Genomic DNA, 20,493 nt, shown 5'->3' with positions numbered 1-20,493 from the left:
CGGCTCGCGGAGGCTCCAGCAGCACAGCCACGCGCCCGACCGCGCGGGGTCGCCCTGCCCGCTGCGCCCGGGACTCCCGGGGGCCGCCCCCGCCCCGCCCCCCGGCCGCCTCTCCTCCCGCGCACCCCCGCCCCGCCCCCACGCATTCTCCGCCCCGCCCCGCCCCGCCCCTCCCCCGCCCGCGCGCCGTCCCGCCTTCCCCCGGTGCACCCCCCTTCCCCCTCGGCACCGTCCGCCCCTCCCCCCACCCCCGGGACCGTCGCCCCGCCCCTCCCCCCTCCCCCGGCGCATCCTCTGCCCGCGTCCCGCGCACCCTCCCCCTCCCCCTCCCCCCACCTCCGCGCCCGACCGTCCGCCCCTCCCCGCCCCTCCCCCGCCGCCGCGTCACCCGCGCCCTCGCGAGCACCCAGCCCGGCCGCGCGGGGGGAGAGGCCGCGTCTCGGTGGGGTCGCCCCTGGGCCCGGCGCTAAATTCGAACCCTGCGGGCGCGGCTGGCGACTGGGCGGGGACAGCGGGCTCCCGAGGGCGCCTCCCGGGCCTGCGCCGCCCGGAGCACGCGTCCGCCCGCCGTTCCCGCCGCGCCCGGCCTGCGGCGTCGGGGCGCGCCCCGCGGGGGAGCGGGCGGCATGGACCGGGGGGGCCCGGCCGGAGCCCGGAGGCACGTGCTGCTGCTCCCAGGTACGGGGCGGGGGGGGGGGACGGGGGGATGGGGGCACGTGCTCCTGCTCCCAGGTACGGGGCGGCGGGGGGACGGGGGGATGGGGGCACGTGCTCCTGCTCCCAGGTACGGGGCGGGGGGGATGGGGGCACGTGCTCCTGCTCCCAGGTACGGGGCGGGGGGAGGGGGGACAGTGGGGGATGGGACCAGGGGGCACCGGGGATGTGCTCCTGCTCCGGGTACCGCGCCCGGGGACGGGGACCGGGAACGGGGTGCCGGGGACCTGCGCGCGGCGGGCTCGCACCTGCCGGTGGGCTCGCACCTGAGCTGCGGATGCGGATGCGCCCCCTCCGCGCCGCAGCATCGCTCCCACCCGAAGCGCAGAAACGGACCGAGCACCTGGGGGCGTGGGGAGGGCGCGGGAGGAGGGCGGGGAGGGGACTGCAGGGAGCGCCCCGGGGGTGCTGCTCTGGGTGCGCTTTCCCGCCCCCCCCCCCGCCCCCCGCGACCCCTGGTCCCCACGGGGCGAATCCAGTACTCAGAACCCATAGGCCCCGAAGGGGCTGGGACACTGCGCAAACCGGCGGGGCCTAGGGCAGCCAGGGGGACCCGGGTGAGGGGTGGTTTGGGGAACCCCTGTGAGGCGGGTGAGCCAGGCCTTGTCCCCCTGGGGATGCCCGCCCCCCAGGGTGTGCAGGCCGGGGATGCTGCAGGCTCCGATGATGGCCAGAGCCCGAGGAGAGGAGTGCGGCCTCTGGGGTGGCCCCGGATGCGCTGGCATAACGCCCGAATTAAGGGAAACTTGGTTTTAATTTTCACTGTATCTAACTTTAGGGTTAGCTCAGCACAAGCGGCATTGGTCCAGCAGAGAGCTCTGGTGACGTTCCTTACCCAGCAGCCTAGAGTCTCACGATGAAAACTGAACATTATGACATGCCCGTCAACGATGATATTTGCATGTGTTTTTTTTTTCTCTCTTTATAAAGAGGTGGGATGTACAGTCAAGTACACACAATTAAGCGTGCAGTTCAGCGAATGCAGCCTAGTACGTGCGTGTTGTCTACACCCCAGCCCTGATCCTGCAGGTGCACGCGCAGAACACCTGTCCTTGGGGAGCCTTGGTAACCGCGCTGACCCCTGACCACTGTCCCTGGGAATTTGCTTTCCCTGTTTGGGGGGGCGGGCGCCCCTTCAGTGTGGCCTCTTTGGCTTCCTTGGTATCTGCACGTTCATCCCAGTCGTGTAGAGCCGCGGCTTGGTTTACTGGCTGGTTTGTGTGTTCGTTGCTGTATGTATTTTATTGAATGACTGTCCGTGACCATTTCCTCTACTGCCAGTGGGCATTTGGCTCGTTTCCAGCTTGTGACTGTTGTGACACTTGTGAGAACATTCTTTGAGGAGGCCCCGTCTGGGTGGAGCGCTCATGCCCCTGCGGCCTGTGCTCAGGAGTACAGACCTCTGTGGTTCTAGGTACCCCTGTGTTCAGCTCTAGCAGCAGCTGCTAACTGGTTTCCCCAAGGGCTCCTGCCAACTTGCACTCCACCAGCAGAGCGGTCCACATCCTCGCTAGATGTGTGTGTACTAAAACCCGGGAAGCATAATGCCAGGTTTTGGTAGAATCTATCACAGATCATGCCTTCCATTATGCTTCATGTTGTTGCTAGGCTCTAGCAGAGGTCGTGCCCGACGTTAGAAAAATCTTCGCTCTTGTCACATCAATTCAGTGAGATTTTCAGGGTAGGAACTCTAATCATTCGTTCCCAATAGAGGGCATTTCTATTATTCAGATACACGCGACGACTGAGGATAATTTGAGTTTCTTATTTTGTTCTGTTTCATCGGCATTGACATTTTCATTCTTCAAATGTGTTTGTATCCTCATCGTATTAAACAACACAAAAAAAACTTTAAAATGATTAAATATCGATTGCGTCCCCAAAAATGATAGGTTCAGTGTGTACTTCTGGGCAGTGCGAGTTTCAGTGCGGTTCCTGTTCATAGTTGAGATGTCCTGTGACCTTTGAACTCGTTAGGGGAAGCTGAGCCAGCTGTTGGGGAACTGTGCTGCCAGCGAAGGCTGCTCCTGTCCTTCCGGCCGGCCTTGAGTGCCACCTGCAGGCTCTGATGCACAGCCGGGGTGGCTTGGGAGTTCCTGCAGTGCAACAGTGCTGCTCAAACTTGAGGGCATCGGTCACCTGGGGAACTGCGCCCCAGCCCCACAGCTCTTGATTCAGTGGCTCTGGGATGGGGCCTGAGAATGTGCATTTCAGACAGGTTCCCAGATGATGCCGCTGCTGCCGGTCTGCGGACACTGCGAGGAAGCACGGCACTGAGACAGCCCTTGCGAGCGGGTTGGGAGGTAGGAATGGGCAGCCCGGGTTTAGCTCTCCTTGTGTGGGCAGAGTTAATGTTGTCGGGGGCGCACATACGCACAGGCTGTGAGGCCTGTCTTCACAGGTACATGCTGCTGCTGGTGGTGCTGGTGCTGGTGCTGGTGGTGGTGGTGGTGGTGGTGCTGGTGGTGGTTTCTAGCAGATGAGAAATCAGCCCCAGTAGGTAGTAAATTTGAGAGAAAGAGACTGTGTCCTGGTTGGAGTGAGCACCATAGCTACGGTGGAGTTGGGCCCTTAATGAAGAGAACAAAGATTATATAAGATTTTTCATAAGTATTTGGTAGAAGCAGATTGTACTCAGTTTTATTTATTTTTTATTCTTTAAAGGTTTTTTATTTATTCATTCATGAGAGATACACAGAGGCATAGACAGAGGGAGAAGCAGGCTCTGCAGGAGCCTCCAGATCAAAGTAGACCACGTCACATCTTCAGCTGCAGACAAGTTTTACAACGAAGCTACTCCCCTTTATCTCAAGAAAACACCCGTCCAGAAGTGTTTTAGGAAGAGTTGCATTGTTATTTATTTCCCCACGGCAGGAATAATGCTAGCTTTCGTGGGGATAGAGGATGGGTTGCTTTTTGGGAACTAAGAATCACAGGTGGCTTGCTTGCCTTAGTCATTCTGAATATATTAATGAGCCTTTTATGAGAGTCAGCATGATAATCACAAAGAATAACATCAGATTTGTCTTTCCAAATAGAGTACAACAGTAGATTGGAAAGCATCGTATAACTGTAGCCTTTAGGGCTATGTTCTAATTAAATGATTGAAAAAGAAGTCAGGGACACCCTGGGTGGCTCAGCAGTTGAGCGTCTGCCTTTGGCTCAGGGTGTGATCCCGGGGTCCTGGGATCGAGTCCTGCATCGGACTCCTTGCAGAGAGCCTGCTTCTCCTCCCTCTGCCTCTCTCTCTGTGTCTCTCATGAATAAATAAATAAAACCTTAAAAAAAAAAAGTGAAATTTAGAAGGCAAGACTAATTTTTATAGTTCATGGTAGAGAGGATATATATTGCTGTTATTTCTGATTAGAGTCCTGTAGCTTTTTAGTAAGCCTACAAGAAACACCTCTTATTTGGGGGAGAAAAAAAAAAGTAACAGTTTAAAGTATGTGGTAAAGGAAAATAGCTACAGACCTGAATGGCTTGTCATCGGCCCTGCACAAACAAGCAAACAACCATAAAACTTTTTCCCTCCTCTTCCTAAAGGTACAGGGTTAGAAGTGGGTTTTCCGTTCTTGGGCAGCACCGTTTGCCCGGCGCGTGGTTGTGTTCCTAAGAGAGCTTGTGGGCTGAAGGCTCACCCAGTGAGAGGGCCTGCTCCCTGGGGGGGGCCCTGCGCATCCCCTGGCGACGCTGCGCTGGGGGCGCGATTCGGGTGCTGCGGGTGGACAGTCCCTGAGTATTTGTCCCCTACTGAGTAGTCTCCTGCGGGCTGTCAGCAGCCTGGAGGCACGTTTGGTATTTTCCACGCGGATCCTGAGGCTGGTTCTATCCACAAAATTGTTTTTGGTGGCGACCCCGGTGACCTTGGCGAGACCGCCGCCAGACCTGTTCCCCGGGCCGGCCGCGCACGGTCCCGAGTGTGGACTTGGTCACCTGTCGGTTGGCATCACTGGCCTAGGAATCGGCCCGAAAGGTGTAGGACATTTATGAGAACTTATAAGGCTCACATATTTATCTTCCCAGGGCAGAAAAACATTTTCATAAAAGGAAAGTCAGAAATGTTTATGATATTTTTTTTCTTGGGAGCATAGTTGACACACGATGTTACAGTAGTTTCGGGTGTGCGACGTAGTGATTCACCAGCTGGACACCGTGTGTTGTGCTGGCCACGAACGTCGCTCCCGTCCATCCCCTCGGTGCTATGTTCGCTCAGTGCGGTGCCTCGTATCCTCCTGCCGCCTCCGTCCCATAACTGGGGGGCGGATCTCCCACTCCCTTTCACCCGTTCTGCCCGTCCCCCGTCCCCTGTCTCCTCCCCTGTGGCCACCATCCCTTTGTTCTCTGCATTTATAGGCCTGATTCTGCTTTCTGTTTACTTGTTTTGTTTTATTTTGTTTTTCCATTCCTAAGTGAAATCACGGTATTTGTCTTTCTCTGTCTAACTTATTTCACTTTGTATAAAACGCTTCTAGGTCCATCCGTGTGGTTGCAAATAGCAAAATCTCATCCTTTTTATGACTAATATTCTATTGTTTATTTTATATTTATATACACACACATATACGTCATCTTCTTTATCCATTCATCTATTGATGGACACTTGGAGTCCATATCTTGGGTATTGTAAGTAATGCTGCAGTAAACATAGGGATGGCCACGGCAGCATTATTCTAGCTGTGTCTCCCAAGGCAAGGGAATCAAAAGCACCACAAAATAGAAAGCTTTTTTTTAAAAAAAATTGACTACCCCAAAATTAAAAGCTTCTACACAGTGAAGGAAATGATCGACCAAACAAAAAGGCAACCTACTGAATGGAATATATTTGCAAATAATATATCCAATAAGAGGTTAATTTCCAAACTATAAGGAACTTATATAACTCAACATCAAAAAACCCAAATAATTTGATTAAAAAATGGGCACAGGACCTGAATAGACGTTTTTCCAAAGACAGCTTCCAGATGGCCAACAGACACGTGAACAGATGCTCAGCATCCCTCATCATCAGGAAAATGCAAATCAAAACCACCATGAGATACCAGCTCCCACCTATCAGAAGGGCTAGACTCAAGAAGCAGAAATAGTAAGTGTTGGTGAAGACGTGGAGAAGAAGGAACCCTAGGGCACCCTGTTGGTGGGAACGCAAAGTGGCGCGGCCGCTGTGGAAAACAGATGGGGGTTCCTCAAAAAATTAAAAGTAGAGCTACACTGTATGGTCTAGTAATTGTATTTCTGGGTATTTACCGGCAGAAAACATGATTTTTTATTTGAATAACAGAAAAGGGGCTGCATGGATCGTCCCCATATAGGGAAATAAACTTTCACCACAATGTTAAGAAACAACTTACCAATATTTCCTAAAGCGTTGCAATAAAACCTAAAACTAGGTTTGTACCATCTGGATGTGTGTTTGTCCACGTCCTTGGACACATTGCAGCCTCTTGATAAACCCCAATTTCCTCATGTTTAAGGTGGGGAAAACGGTCCCAGCCTCCTCTCTTAAGCTCTTCCTTGCACCCCAAGCCCTTAGCCCCAGACTTGGGACAGAGTCAGCATCCTGTAAACATTCACTGAAAGCTATTCTTAAATTTTCCTCATCTTTCTGTTTCTGCTCTTATTTCACTATGTACTTAGACTCTCCTTTACTATAAGGCTCAGGGATATTGGGGATACACACAATCTCTTTCTTTGAATGGCTGTGACCTCAGATCTGCCTGGACCCCACCTACTCTCCTCCATGTCCTCTGCCTGGCAAATGCCTATTTATCCTTTAAACCCAGACCACAGCTCCCCCAAGAGTCTTCCATCTGAGCCTCTCCCCTAGTAGTGTGCAAGCTGGTGGTATAAACCTAGTCGACCTACTTACACATTTCATCATGGTTATTCAGTTCAATATATATGTGTGTATGTTTGTGTATTCATATATATGTATATTCGTGTACATATCTTCTATGCATTTTTAAAATTTTTATTTCGTCATTTATTTTTTATTTAGTTATTCGTGTACATATCTTCTATATATTTTTTAAATTTTATTTATTTACTTTGTTACTTATTTTTTAGCTATTTATTGCATTATATATTTAGTTATTTGTTTATTTAGTTATTTATTTAGTTATTTAGTTATTTATTTAGTAGGCTCCACACCCAGCCTGGAGCCCAACATAGGGCTGGAGCTCCTGCCCCTGAGATCATGACCTGAGCTAAAATCAAGAGTCAGACGCCTAACCTACTGAGCCACCCAGTTCACTATCGTTTTCCTCTAAAGCTCCGTGGAGCCCGCAGTCCAAGCCAGTGGCATGTGCTTCCTGCGGCACCACCATCAGCCTCTCGGTGCCGGGCGTCTTGGCTTCAGCTCTGGAGCCCGCCCTTGCCGAGTGTCTCTGAAAGCAGAGCACGCCCCTTAGGATTTCCAGCCTTTTTGTTCAGAGGTCCTTTATATGTGCTTTTTAAATATCTTTAAAGGGTAACATTCCATTCCAGGTATGACTGTTGCTAAAGTGGACCTGGCTGCCTGCTGAAAGGGTCAGCTCTGCGCATTCTGATGCCTGTTGTGTTCCCTGCCTCTGACACGACTCAGATCCAAACTGGCCCAGGTCTCTAGCCAGAGCTGATGATATTCTGCAAGACCCTAAGCCATTTGGTTGCTCACTTTTGACCAGTTAAACCTTCATGTAGACATTTTTCTCCCAGTATTTTTTTAGTAACTTTTTAAAAGTTAAATAGTAATACATCCCCAATATAGAAAGTTTAGTAATGCAGAAGAATATAAAGAAGAAAATAATTTGCTGCTGAGAAATAACAATTTTGGAAATACCTCTTTCTACTCTGTATATATCCTAGTATAAACTCAGTGTTCTTAAATTTTTTTCTCATTTTTCTACTTTGATCTGTATTTTACTGTTTACTTTCCCTACTTAGGAGTTTATTTCTATTGTAACAAATACACCAAACAAGTACTGCTCTACAGCATAGACTGCATATTTTGGATGGATTATCTTTAAGAGCAGGTACAGACTGAAAATGCAGATGGGGGCCAGAGAGGCGAGCATAAATCCACAGAGCCATAATGGACACAGGGGCAAGCTGGGATTCTTTGTAAGGCATTTGAGGTCATTTGAGGTCGAATTTCTCGGGACAACCATGGCCTCCTGCAAACGTTCCTCGGTGTGCTTGCCATTACAGGATGACAATGTGGGTGCGCCGTGAGTCAGCCTGCCTTAGTATGCACATCACTGTTTCATGTAGAGTCCGTCCATCCTAATTGTGTTACAAAGCTGGCCCGCGCTTCTCTAGGAGTTCCCCAGCCGGGTCACACGGTCCTAGGAAGGACCAGTGCAAGTTGGGGGCAGGGACAGGGTGAAGAGTCTAAGAACATCGGAGCTAGGGTGTCCTGGCACCGAGAGGTCCAGGGAGCCTGCCTCTCTAAGAGGTAACTTCCTCTTCTCAAACCAGCACCCTCCACCTGGTGGAAAACAGGCGGCACACCGCAGCCACGCCTCAGATCTTCAGAGCCTGCTGGGAGGAGCTGCCTCTTTTCTCTTTATTTCTTGTTTCAAGCCAACCTTCCAACCGGCCACACTGTGATCACCTGCAACCCCAGCCTCATCCCCTGTTAGCTGTAGCCTTGAGAGGCGAGCCCCAGGTGGGAGACGGGGAGGACCGAGGGGTACCTGAGGGTAGGGAGCACTGTTCAGAGGACGGCAAGGCGAGGCAAGGCAGCACAAGAGCTAGCCCCCGCCCCACTCACCAGTGCGCCTGAGCTCGGGCCACACGGCACCAGGCCCGTCTCAGCCGAGCATGCGCACTTTCTCAGTTACTGGTGGCCTCTTTGACCAGGTGACATATAGGTGGGGCACAGGTTTATCGTATGAAGAAGTATATTTGGGCGGTAACTTCTATCTTCTTTCATTTACCCAAGGTTTATGTAATTGTTAGGAAGCCCACCCTCTAGAGCCTGTACCTTCCAGCTCTTAGACCGTTGCACTACACGCCGGTGTATGTTGCTGTAGTTGACTCTCCGCAGCCTTGGGAAGTGGTCAAGGCAGGCTTGACCATCACCACTCTACAAGGCTCAGAGAAGTCAGCTCATCTGTCCGGCACTCAACAGGAATCAAATGGCAGAGACGACAGGCTCTCCCTGTCCTCTAGGACCCTGCTTTGTGCCAGAGGCCACTCTGCTACGGAGTGGGGGTCTCTTAACCAGGGTGGGAGAGGTGGAAGGATCAGAAGGGGCCTGGGCTCCCTCTGTTGTCAGCTTGAGGACTGGGAACCAGGCACACCTCCTGTCCTGCAGCCGGCCCTGGTTATTATTAGACATCTCAGTCATCTGTCTTTTCCACCTCTCCAGAGTTTTCCTGCTTCCCAGATATTTCAGGAGCTGAGCTCCATCTTGATAGGTTGCCCAACTTTGTGGCTCTGAACTGGCTGCACACCTGAAATTTTTCATCCGTTTCTTCTTCAGCACACAGGCCAGTCCTAGAAACATGGCAGTTGACAGGGACAGCCCTCAGAAAATGGAGATTTTATCTTCTGTGGTCCGTGGGGAAGGCCAGTTCTTATTTTTTATTCTTTCTTCAAAGCTTCAAAAGATATTCTTAGAGGAACTCATAACTTGAAAATTATTTCTCTGGTGCATGCCTCTCTAGCTTTCTTGGTTTGCCTCCTGTCGTGTTTAAGGAAACTGAGAGCTTCAAAGCTGGGAAAATGACCCAGATCCCTTTGATGGCAGTGGTAACATCTTGGGAAGGGAAGACGTTAGTTATTGCTGAAATTAGCATTCCTGGAAGTGGCAAGTAACTTGAAAATCATGCTGATTTGTCTTGCGTGCGCTGTACTTGTGTCCTAACCAAGTGTTTCCAAGGAGCTGTCCCCGGCGATCAAACAGACAGGAACCAAGAGAGTTGAGTAGGTCTTCATGGCGATGACTACGGAGAATGGACTGGAACATATTTAAATCACTCTATTGCACGAGCATAAGAATGATACTCTCATCTTTTTTTTTCCCCCCATTACATCTTCTTAAGAAAACTGAATAGCTTTGATATGGTATCTAAAAATAACGTGAATGGTGCTTTGATGTCTGTTCTTTCCTTTCCGAGTAACAGTGGGTGTGTGTTCCTCAGAGCTTACCTGCTGTGTGCCAAAGACCCGACAGGTCCACGAACAAACGTCTATTGCTTCCAAGTCGTAAGAACACTTGGCAAAAGGTGGCTCTCTCTGCTGCCTCAAGTCTTTGAACTTTGAATGATGTGAAGAAACTGGTCTTAACCAAGGGAGGGATGGGAAAGCTGCCAGGCTTAGACCGTGGGTGATAAATAACTATATCAACTGTACAACCCACACTGCATAGTCTGAAGATGAAAAATAGTGTTCCATTTGGCTTCTGCAAGACGTCCTGAGTATCTTCTCGATGGCACAGAGGCATGAAGTCTGTGCATTGATCCCTGCTGTGTACGCACGCACCTTACCCCGGGAAGCCTAGGCTGCACGCAGCTCTGTGTAGGCCGCTGCGCTCTCTAGTAGCAAGACCAGCTTCCTTTTCTCACCTTTGGTCAAACTTGACTTTATCGGTTTATCACGCGATGTTTCTTGTGTCCCACAGCAGATTTCTCTCGTCTTTTATTTATGTATTTTTTGATCCAGTGCTTTTCTCTTTCTCGCTCTCCCCGGCCGCCCCCACCCCCTGCTTTTCCTTCTGCGGCACGCACCCCCAGCCGTGTGGGATCCAGGCCGCACTGGGGTGGGGGCAGCTGCTCGGGGACTCTCTGGTCCTCATGGCTGGGCAGGACACAGCAGGAGGGGACAGGAGTTCAAGACGCCAGTGTCGTAAGAGGACAGTCGTCCCAGAGTGACCGTGCTTCAGAGTTGCGGCTCATGTTTTCTGAGTGAAGACGGATGGGATTTGAGATTAAGAGTTTCTCTAAAGTGTCACAGTTTCACCGGTTGGTTGCCTGAGTTCATGCTTGGTTCTGTGTGCGGTTAAATAGCTCTGTGACCTTGAACAGTTTCCTTAACTTTGGGTAAGTTTCCGACCCACAAAAATGGGAATCTGAACAGTAGCTACTTCATAGAGATGTTGTAAGGATAACATTATGTAACTCATGTCAGGGACGTTGCGGTGTGGAGTAAATGCCCAGTACCCCTGAGCTATTATTTGCTGTTTTATATTCATTGGGCATAGTTGTCTCTTAATCGCTGGTATGTTTTCTTTAAAGTTCAAGTGTCAGGAAAGTAGCAACCAGATTCTCCTTCCTGTTGAGATAGTTAGATCAGGATGGCAAACAGGTGGAAGATTTGCTGCTAGAATTAATGGTGAATTAATGGTGACCAGTGGGACATAAAATTGGATCTTTATAGAAAACACAAAGACCTTGAGAAAACTGCCATGGAATTGGTTAGACAGAGGAAGCTAGAGGGGCAGGACTGGAGACATTTGGAAAGTTTAAGACATTATTGAGTTCAAAGTGGCTGAAAAGACTGAGTACCTGCTTTTGTCTGAATTTTTTAATTTTGGTGAAAATAGCCTTTTGGCCAGCAGGACTTACGTCGTCTCTTATGTAAGAAAAAAACAGTCAAAAAAAGAGAAAAAAAGAAGGAAAGTGTAAAGCTTGCTGTTTAAAAAATATAATTTGAAGTCTTATTTTACTCAGCATAGTTTTAGAAGAAGTCAACTTTATGATAAATGAATAGAATAGATAAATGAAGTTCAGCTTGTTAAGTATCAAAACTTGTTTTACCATTTCTTTTTTTTTTTTAAGATTTTATTTATTCATGAGAGACACACACAGAGAGAGAGAGAGAGAGAGAGGAGAGAGGCAGAGACACAGGCAGAGGGAGAAGCAGGCTCCATGCAGGGAGCTGGATGTGGGACTCGATCCCAGGTCTTCAAGATCACACCCTGGGCCGAAGGCGGTGCTAAACCGCTGAGCCACCCGGGCTGCCCTGTTTTACCATTTCTTACTGAGCTTTTTCTAAAATCGACCAACACATCCGTTAACATTTATTGAGCGTATCACATATGCCAAAAACTGGGTACTTTACTATATATGGTCTTAATTTTTTTTTCAGATAAAATGCATTGTGTTTTGGATTTTTAAAAAAGGATATCTTGGTCCTAATTTAATCTCTTCTTGGAAAGCTAATTGTTAGGCCCTTAAGTAATTCTGTGCTTAGAATTTTTGACTTTTATATTTTGATCTTATTACCTACGTATTCTTAATGTTTCCATGTCATTGAGAGAAAGGAAACTGATTTTTAATTGAGTGCTTATTACATGTTCTAGTTACTTTCCCATATATGTAAGCTTAAGAAAAACCTATAAAATAATAATAATTATTATCATGCCCATTTTATAAATGAAACGACTGAGGCACACGGAGTCTGAGCATCATGCCCAAGTACATACTGCTGAGTAAGAAGAGCTGGGAGTGGATTATGGACCTTTTGGTCTCCAGCTCTTGTGCTCTTTCTATGCGGACATTACTAAAGAAATAGTCCTGAGTTAAAAGTGGGTTAATGGAGGAGACCTCTTCTCCACACTCCCACTCTCTTATTTTTCTGATTCTTTCCCATTATTCTAAAAGCAGATTTTCTTTCTTCCTTAATTAATTTAGCTATCCTTCAGCTACACTAGATGCAGGTAAAATTTAGAAAAAAGATAGAGCTTCCAAGCCTGTGGGTGAGGAACTAGGCCATGGGATGACCCAGGATTTTCCAGATTTAAAGGAGAATTTAAAAAGAACCCCTTTAGCTTTCATAAAGCCTTTAATTTATAGTCACAAGTAATTTTGTGTGTCTACAGCCAGGTATAGACTAAAGAATTTATCAAAAGTCTTATAGCAATATGAGTTCTTTACTCATGCTAAGCCTTCAAAATCCGGTGAGGGTAAATCCACCCCTCCATAAAAGCAATGAAAACATTGGCAGAGATGGCCAAAATCAACTTTTTCAAAACTCTTGAAATTAGCCAAGTCTTCCAACAATCTGAGAAGTGTTTATTCAAGAAAAACTGCTGAATCTCATTAAGCAGGGTCTGTGGCATTGTAACTTGAACCGCTCACATATCCCTCTCCTCAGGTCTACAGTAACCTTGAAAACCAGCAGTCTTGCAAACATGGTACTTGTAAAAAAAAAAAAAAAAAAAAAAAAACACGGAGCATTGCAACCACTGGATGGGACAGGCCTTGTTTGGAGCTTCTCAGAAAGTTTCATTCCCAGAGTATTGTCCCTGTTTGACCTGTCTTGCAGGTCCCTGGAAAAGCTGGATTGGAGCTCAGAACTTGCTCTGCAGAAAATGCCCTGGCCCCAGGGCCTTTGTCAAAAATAATCAGTGGCAATTGTTTAACATATCAGTTGTTGAGGGGGCTTTAGCAGTTGGGCAAATAAGAACATGGCCAAAAACTTAAAAGGGATAAGGTATCCTTAAGGGACTTTGAAAAGCTCTGACATATTCCTAGGAAATTAAAAGGCTGAGCATTTACTCAGGACTGTGTGCATGCCCAGGAAAGACCTAGAAGGCCCTAATCTCCCACCTCTGACTGATTTTGAGGCCCTAGGCAAGCAGTTAATAAAAGCTAAGGCAGAAGTTTAAATTGCTTGAGTGTTGCAGGCATGTCCCCAAACACATGCAGAACTCCTCAGCGAAGGTTGGGAGAAGGCTCATTTGTTCAAAACATTTACGGAAATCTCAGACTAATCGTTCACTGACCACTAAACTAACTGAGACATCAGTGGTTGCAGGGAATACAGACTTTATAGGATTAGTCCTGGAAGGTCACTAAGCAAACAGCAACTGAAATGATGACAAAAAGCAGCAACAACAATAAATCTTGGGAAGTTGGGGAGGGGAGTCTGATTTCCAGAATTGTCACATTAACTATTTTATTATCTAAAATGTCTAATTAAAAAAAAAGGGGGGGTGTGGGACACCTAAAGAGAAAGGAAGGTAGGTTTATATACAAGAGAAAAAAAAGTCAATAAAAACTGTCCCTGAGAGGACCAATTGTTGGACTTACCCTGCCAAGTTTTTAATAAACTATTATAAATATATTCAAAGAACTAAGGCAAACTTTGTCTAAAAAATTAAAGGGAAGTGTGACAATGAAGTATCACAAAGCAGAGTGTATCAGTAAAGAGAAATTATAAAAGAATGTATAAATTCTGGAGTTGAAAGGTACAATAACTGAAATAAAAATTTCACTAGCAGGCTGTAGCAGATTTGAGCTGGGAGAGAAGAGAAATAGCAAACTTGAAGATAGGTCAATTAGGATGCGCTGGCCTGAGGAACAGAAAGAAAAATGTATTAAGAAAACTGAGCAAAGTCTCCTAGACATGTAGTGCACCACCAACATACCAACATATGTATAGTGGGAGGCCCAGAAGAGGCAGAAGCAAAGAGAATATTTGAAGAGTGCCCAGACACCTCCCAAATTTGATGGAAAACATTACATATTCAAGAATTTCAGTAAACTCCAAGTAGGATAAACTGAAAGAGCTCCACACCTACACACCTCATAGTCAATCTGTCAAATGGCAAAGTTAAAGAGAGAATGTTGAAAGCAGGAAGAGAAAATGACTTATCATGTATAGGGATCCTCGGTAAGGCAAACTGCTGACTTCTCATTAGGAATCATAGAGGCCAGAAATTAGTTGGATGATACATTCAAGATACTGAAAGGAAAAGCTACTGAACCAGGATTTCTGTATTTGGCAAAACTGTCCTTCCAAACTGAGGGAGAAACTAAGACATTCTCAGATACAGAAGAACTGAGGGGATTCATCACTAGCAGACTTGACCCCCAAACATCATGAAGGGAGTCCTTCAGATTGAAAGGAAAAGAAACTAGATGGTAACTTGAATCCACACAAAGAGTACAGAGAACTGGTAAAGATAAACACATAGCTAACTATAAAAGACGGTACAAATGTGTGTTGTTTGTAACTCCTTTCTGTCTAATTTAAAACACAACTTTAGGGGCATCTGTGTGGAACATTTAGTTGAGCGCCCAACTTTTAGTTGAAGCTCAGTTTGTGATCTCAAGATTGTGAGAATGAACCCCGTCTTGGCTCTGTGCTCAGTGTGGAGTCTGCTTGAGATTCTCTCTCCCTCTCTGCCCTTCCCACTCATGTGCTCTCCCTGTCTCCAAATAAAAAAAAATAATAAATCTTTAAAAATTACAACTTCATAAGGCAAAGAAAACCACAAACAGTTGATGGGCTTATATGAAGATGTAATTTGTGTGTGTGTGTGTGTGTGTGTGTGTGTGTGTGTATGGCACATGGTCTATTAGGGAGATGTGACGATTATTAAATGTTTACACCTAATAACAGAGCCCCAAAATACACGAGCCAAAACCTGACAGAATTGAAGGTAGATGTAACACACTTGAATAATAATAGTGGGAGATTTAAATAACCCATTTCCGATATGGCTAAAACACGTAAGGGGAAGATCATCAAGGAAACAGAAGACTGGACCAGTACTATAAAATGACTAGACTTAAGAGACAGACCTCTGTAGAACACTCCACTCGACAATTGTGTAATACACATTCACCTTAAGTGAACATTAAACATTCTCTAGAAGAGACCAACCGTATCATAGCCCATAAAACAAACCTCATTACATTTAAAAAGATTGAAATTACTCAATCAAAATATGCTCTCCAAAACCACTGACATGAAAATAGAAAGCAATAACAGAAGGAAATATGGAGAAATCACAAATATGTGGAAATAAATGACTTAACAGATGGATCAAATGAATGAAATGAATGAAAATGATACACAATATATCAAAAACATAAGCAGTGCAGGTAAATCTGTGTTCAGAGCGAAATATATAGTTGTATATGCCTAAAAAGGAGAAAGGTTCTCAAATAGCCTAAACTTCCAGTTCAAGAAACTAGAACAAGGAGAACAAACCAAACCCAAAGCAAATGTAAGGGGAGGGAATGAAGGTTAGAACAGAAATGAACAAAGTAGAGAAGAGAAAAACAGCAGAAGGAAAAAATCAAACCAATATTGGTCCTTTTGAAAAGATAAATAACATTACTGAATCTTTAGCTAGAATGACTAAGAATAAAAGAAGATTCAAATTGCTAAAATCAGAAATGAAAGAGGGTACATAACTACTGATCTTACAGAAATGAAGAAGGATCGTGGGGAACCCTATCAACCACTGTAGGCCAAGGAAATAGTTAAGTTTGATGAGGTAGACAAAGCCCTAGAATGGCATAAATTACCAAAACCAACTCTATTTCTTCAAACAGACCATCTGAATGGACCTAGAGCAAGTAAAGAAATTAGTAAATCAGAAGCTTCCCACAGAAAAAAAAAGCCCAATCCTACATAGCTTCATGGTAAATTCCACTAAACATTGAACATATTAATGTTAATCCTTTTTAAACTTTTCTCAAAAAATGGAAAAAACATTTCCCAGCTCGTTCTATGAGGCCAGTGTTACTTTCATAACAACACCAAAGGCATAAGAAAAGCACAGATTGATGTCCCTCATAAACATAGATGCAAAAGTTCTCAGCAAGTAGCAAACCAAATCCAGAAGTATGTATAAAGCATCATACACCATGACCAAGTGGGATTTATCCTAGGAATGCAGCGTTGTTTGAACATACCAAAATCAATCAATGTACCATTTTAATAAAATAAAAGCCCCAAACCACATAACCATCTCAGCCTCAGAAACAGCATTTGAGAAAATATGGCGCTATTTCATGGTAAAAAACAGTCCAAAAGTTAGGAATAGGGAACTTCCTCAATCTAATAGAGGGCATCTATAAAAAACCCACAGGTAACGTCATGCTAACATATTTCATAGGAAATTTTCTTTACATGTTGAAATGAAAATACTTTAGATATATTGGGTGAAATAAAATATGTTACCCGCAGTTATTTTACCCATTTTTAATATGTCTCCTAGCAAATTTTAAATTGTAGAAGTGACTCACATTTGTGGAATCCTTTTTTTGTTCTGGACCCAGGGCCTCCAAGGTCTGGTGGATATGAACCCTAGTCCCTGTCCTGTGGGACTGGATGAGGGGAGGAGGAGAGGGGAGGATGGAGCCTGGGAATCGATGAAGTAGGCTGGTGTAGTTGGGGTGGGGTGGGGATCGTGGGGTGTAATGGATGCAGTCTTGCTCTGAGAGCAGGGGTTTTGTTTTATTCACTGCTGTATTCTTAGTGCCTCGGAATGTGACTGAGCTGGGAATAGAAAACTGGTAATAAAATAAAGTTTGGTGATAAAAAAGACTCAATAAGAGAGTGGTGTTTGTGACTAAATGGTTATTTATGCAGCACCTGATACGTGGTGCTGTGGGTACATGGACTCTAGCAGACGAGAATGTGGTTTAGGGAGGACCCCCGTGACATCTGATCACCGTCTGACCATGAAGTGGTCAAGGTGCTACAGAGGAATAAGGGGAAGTAGAGACTGGTCGTTGGAGTTTGACAGAGTTGGTTGTCGCCAGGCTTTTTGATCTTGCGAGGCAAAATCTGCCTGGTAATTTTTTTTTTTTTACATGACTTTTTTTTTTTTTAATAATAAATTTATTTTTTATTGGTGTTCAATTTGCCAACATACAGAATAACACCCAGTGCTCATCCCATCAAGTGCCCCCCTCAGTGCCCGTCACCCAGTCACCCCCCACCCCCCGCCCTCCTCCCCTTCCACCACCCCTAGTTTGTTTCCCAGAGTTAAGAGTCTTCATGTTCTGTTTCCCTTTCTGATATTTCCTACCCATTTCTTCTCTCTTCCCCTCTATTCCCTTTCACTATTATTTATATTCCCCAAATGAATGAGAACATATAATGTTTTTTTCATATTTAGGAAAGAACATATTTGAAGCCTGTGCTTTATGTAAAATCACCCTATTTACAACTATTGGCACCTAAAATCAATTTTTTTCAAATGTGCACATCAAACAAAACCCCGCTGTGGCTCGGATTTGGCCCAGGAGCCTGCTGAAGATGTCTCTGGTGAAGTGAATGCGTAACTCCTTTGACTTCTTAGGCATCAAAGCAAAGACCTCGGGCAACGCTAGGCGCAGGAAGGCCTCTCGGACCTGCTTACCTAGTGGTGTCCTCATCTGAAGGCCTCTGATTCCATGCATGTCCTCCTTAGCAGCTGTTGCACCTGGAGCCTACATCTGCATGATTGGGGGACGCGGTGTCCGTCTCTTCCGTGGAACGTCCATCAGCTCCTCATGGGAGCAGGGTGGGTCTCCTTTGCTCATCAGTAGTTAATAGATGAATGAGTGAAGTAGGCAGGAGACATGGATTTTACAATCCATTCTATGGGGGCGCCTGGGGGGCTCAGTTCAGCATTTGCCTTCGCCTCAGGTCATGATCCCGGGGTCCTGGGATCCAGCCCCGCATCGGGCTCCCTGCTCAGTGGGGGCTCTGCTCCTCCCCCCCTTCTCCTTCCTGTGTTTTCTCTCTCTTGTGTCAAATAAATAAATGGAATATTTTTAAAAATAAAAAGATCAATAAAATCCATCCTATCATTAAAGAGGTAGAACAATTCTATCATTAAAGAGGGTAGCACCTCAGTGGAATCCTGTGTTGAAGGATTCAGTCCGACGGCGGGTTATTTTCTTGGCACAGCGGAGAAAAGCTGCTCCTCCCCTACGACGTGGACTTCTTCAGCGTTCTCTGCGCTGAAGCGTCCCGCAGTGTATTTCAGAGAACCTTGGCCTTTGCAGCCAAACGCAATAACGTCTGTATTTATTTGCACTTAGTAATTCCAACGTTCTTAGTTTGACGTTTTGGGCTGTAGCTAATCCTCTGGACCTAGTGCCCTTCCTGAGAAAAATGGAGACACTGCTTCCCTTGTATGGTTAGTCGTCAAAAATGATATTTTTTGGACCTTTGGTGTCTGTAAATTTTAATTCTTTTGAGCGCTGGAGGAAAGTTGAAGGAGACCTGGCAAGAGTCACCAGAACCAGAACTCTCCATTGAGGAAAAAAAAAAAAGAAAAGAAATTTAAAAAATCCATAACGTTCACCAAATTGAAGTCGGGAGACGGGCGGGCGTGCTGAAGGGGAGACCAGAGCGCGGCCGGGCCGGGGCCGGGGCGCAGCAGGCGGGAGCCACCCGGCGGCCTTCGGGAAAGTTCTTAGCGGCGCTGGGCGTCCCTCGGGTTTGTAAGCCGCACGAAGGAAGGTCTGAAGAGATTCCTACAATCAGACCTGCGTGGCTCCGTGTAGACCATCCTCAGAACCACAAGGCGACAGCGCGGGCGGGCAGGGTAGGGCGCGGCCCGGGCCGGGCAAGGGGCCGTGAGCCTCCCCGCTCCCGTGGGGCGAAAACGTCGACGACTAGTTCCTCTCGATCCTCTTATCCTTACAAAATGACACGACCTTGAAATTTTCTTTTTTTTCCCTTATTTTTTTTTAATTCCGGTATAACTAACTCAGATGTGTTAGTTTCAGGTGTGCAACACGGTGGTTCCACAGTGCACACGTTACGCGTGGACTCCTGACCCCTCACATGCCCTCTACAGTTCAGAGTCGGCTTTTGGTTGGTTGGTTTGCTGCTTTTTCCTTTACTAATTTGTTTCTTAAATTCCAAATATGAGGGCACCTGAGTGGCTCCGCAGTGGAGCGTCTGCCTCGGGCCCAGGCCGTGCCCCCGGGGTCCCGGGATCAAGTCCCACCTCGGGCTCCCCGCAGGGAACCTGCTGCTCCCTCGGCCTGGTCTCTGCCTCTCTGTGTGTCTCTCGGGAATAAATAAAATCTTTTTTAAAATCCAAATGTAAGTGAAATCATATGGAAAACAGTATGGAGGTTCCTCAAAAAAACCCTGAAGCCCCTAGAGTCACCGTAAGACCCAGTAATTCCACTACTGATGTTTACCCAGAGGAACGAAAACCCTCACTGGACAAGGCCAGGCACTGTGCGGGGCCGCGGCCTTCACGACGGCCGAGGTGCGGCCGGGCCAGGGGTCGCCGGAGAGGGTGCAGCCCGGGCGAGAGCCGTTTGTGGCCACCTGACGGGGCTGGACGCTGGGGTCGTCTGCTTGTCTGTTGTTAAGGGCCAGCTGGGCTCTCTCTCCCCGGTGGGAGCAGGATAGGGGGCACCCATCTGCCTCTCTCCCTCGGGCCTGCCTGCGTCTCTAGGGTGGCCTCTACAGGCAGGTGTGGTGCTCACCTTTCTCAGTGAATCCGAAAATTGCTGCCTTCGAATTGGGGGGCACAGATTTTGACGTTGCGTGTGATTATTGATAGGGTTAGGTCCTGCCGCCTGTCTGCCGTCTGTCTTGTGTGTCCTCCAAAACGTCCGTCTCGTACTCCCTTTCTGCCTTTTTGGGTGAATTGAGTCTTTATGGTTCTGTTTCACCTCCCATGTTACCTTATCAGTGACAGCGCTTTTTGTTCTTTTTGTTACTTCTGGTGACCCCTTGGGGTTCGACGTCCCGCCCCCCGGGGGCAGGGGAATCTCCCCGAGGCCTGACCCGTGGCCACGGCCTTCCCGCCCTGCCCTGGCCCGCGCGCCTCCCTGTCTCCCGTTTCGCTGAAGTCCACCTGGCAAGCCCCGCACTACTCGTGTTGTCTGTGATCTTTTTTTTTTTTAAAGATGTTATTTATTTATTCCTGAGACCCTCAGAGAGAGAGGCAGAGACCCAGGCCGAGGGAGAAGCAGGCTCCTGCGGGGAGCCCGAGGGGGACCCGATCCCGGGACGCGGGGTCACGGCCTGGGCCAAGGGCAGGCCATCACCACTGAGCCCCCGGGTCGTGATCTTTAAAGCGAGTCCAGTGATTCC

General features: G+C 47.3%; 1 protein-coding gene across 4 annotated transcripts in view; it reads left to right on the top strand.

Moving 5' to 3' along the window:
* Positions 1-557: 557 nt before the first annotated feature.
* The window catches only part of RNASEH2B (ribonuclease H2 subunit B), a 58,697-nt gene continuing 38,761 nt past the window's right edge, over positions 558-20,493 (top strand). The window contains exon 1 of one of the 4 annotated variants that reach the window (XM_038569418.1): positions 558-678. In XM_038569418.1, coding sequence (XP_038425346.1) covers positions 627-678 — 52 coding nt within the window. In that variant the 5' untranslated portion in view covers positions 558-626. Of the gene's footprint in view, positions 679-1,589; positions 1,780-2,821; positions 3,018-20,493 lie in introns of those variants that run through there. The other 3 variants (XM_038569417.1, XM_038569419.1, XM_038569420.1) reach the window with 3 other exon arrangements.

This window comes from Canis lupus, chromosome 22 (assembly GCF_011100685.1).
Source record: "Canis lupus familiaris isolate Mischka breed German Shepherd chromosome 22, alternate assembly UU_Cfam_GSD_1.0, whole genome shotgun sequence".
Lineage (NCBI taxonomy): Eukaryota > Metazoa > Chordata > Mammalia > Carnivora > Canidae > Canis > Canis lupus.
This window is presented reverse-complemented; position numbering and strand designations above follow the sequence as displayed.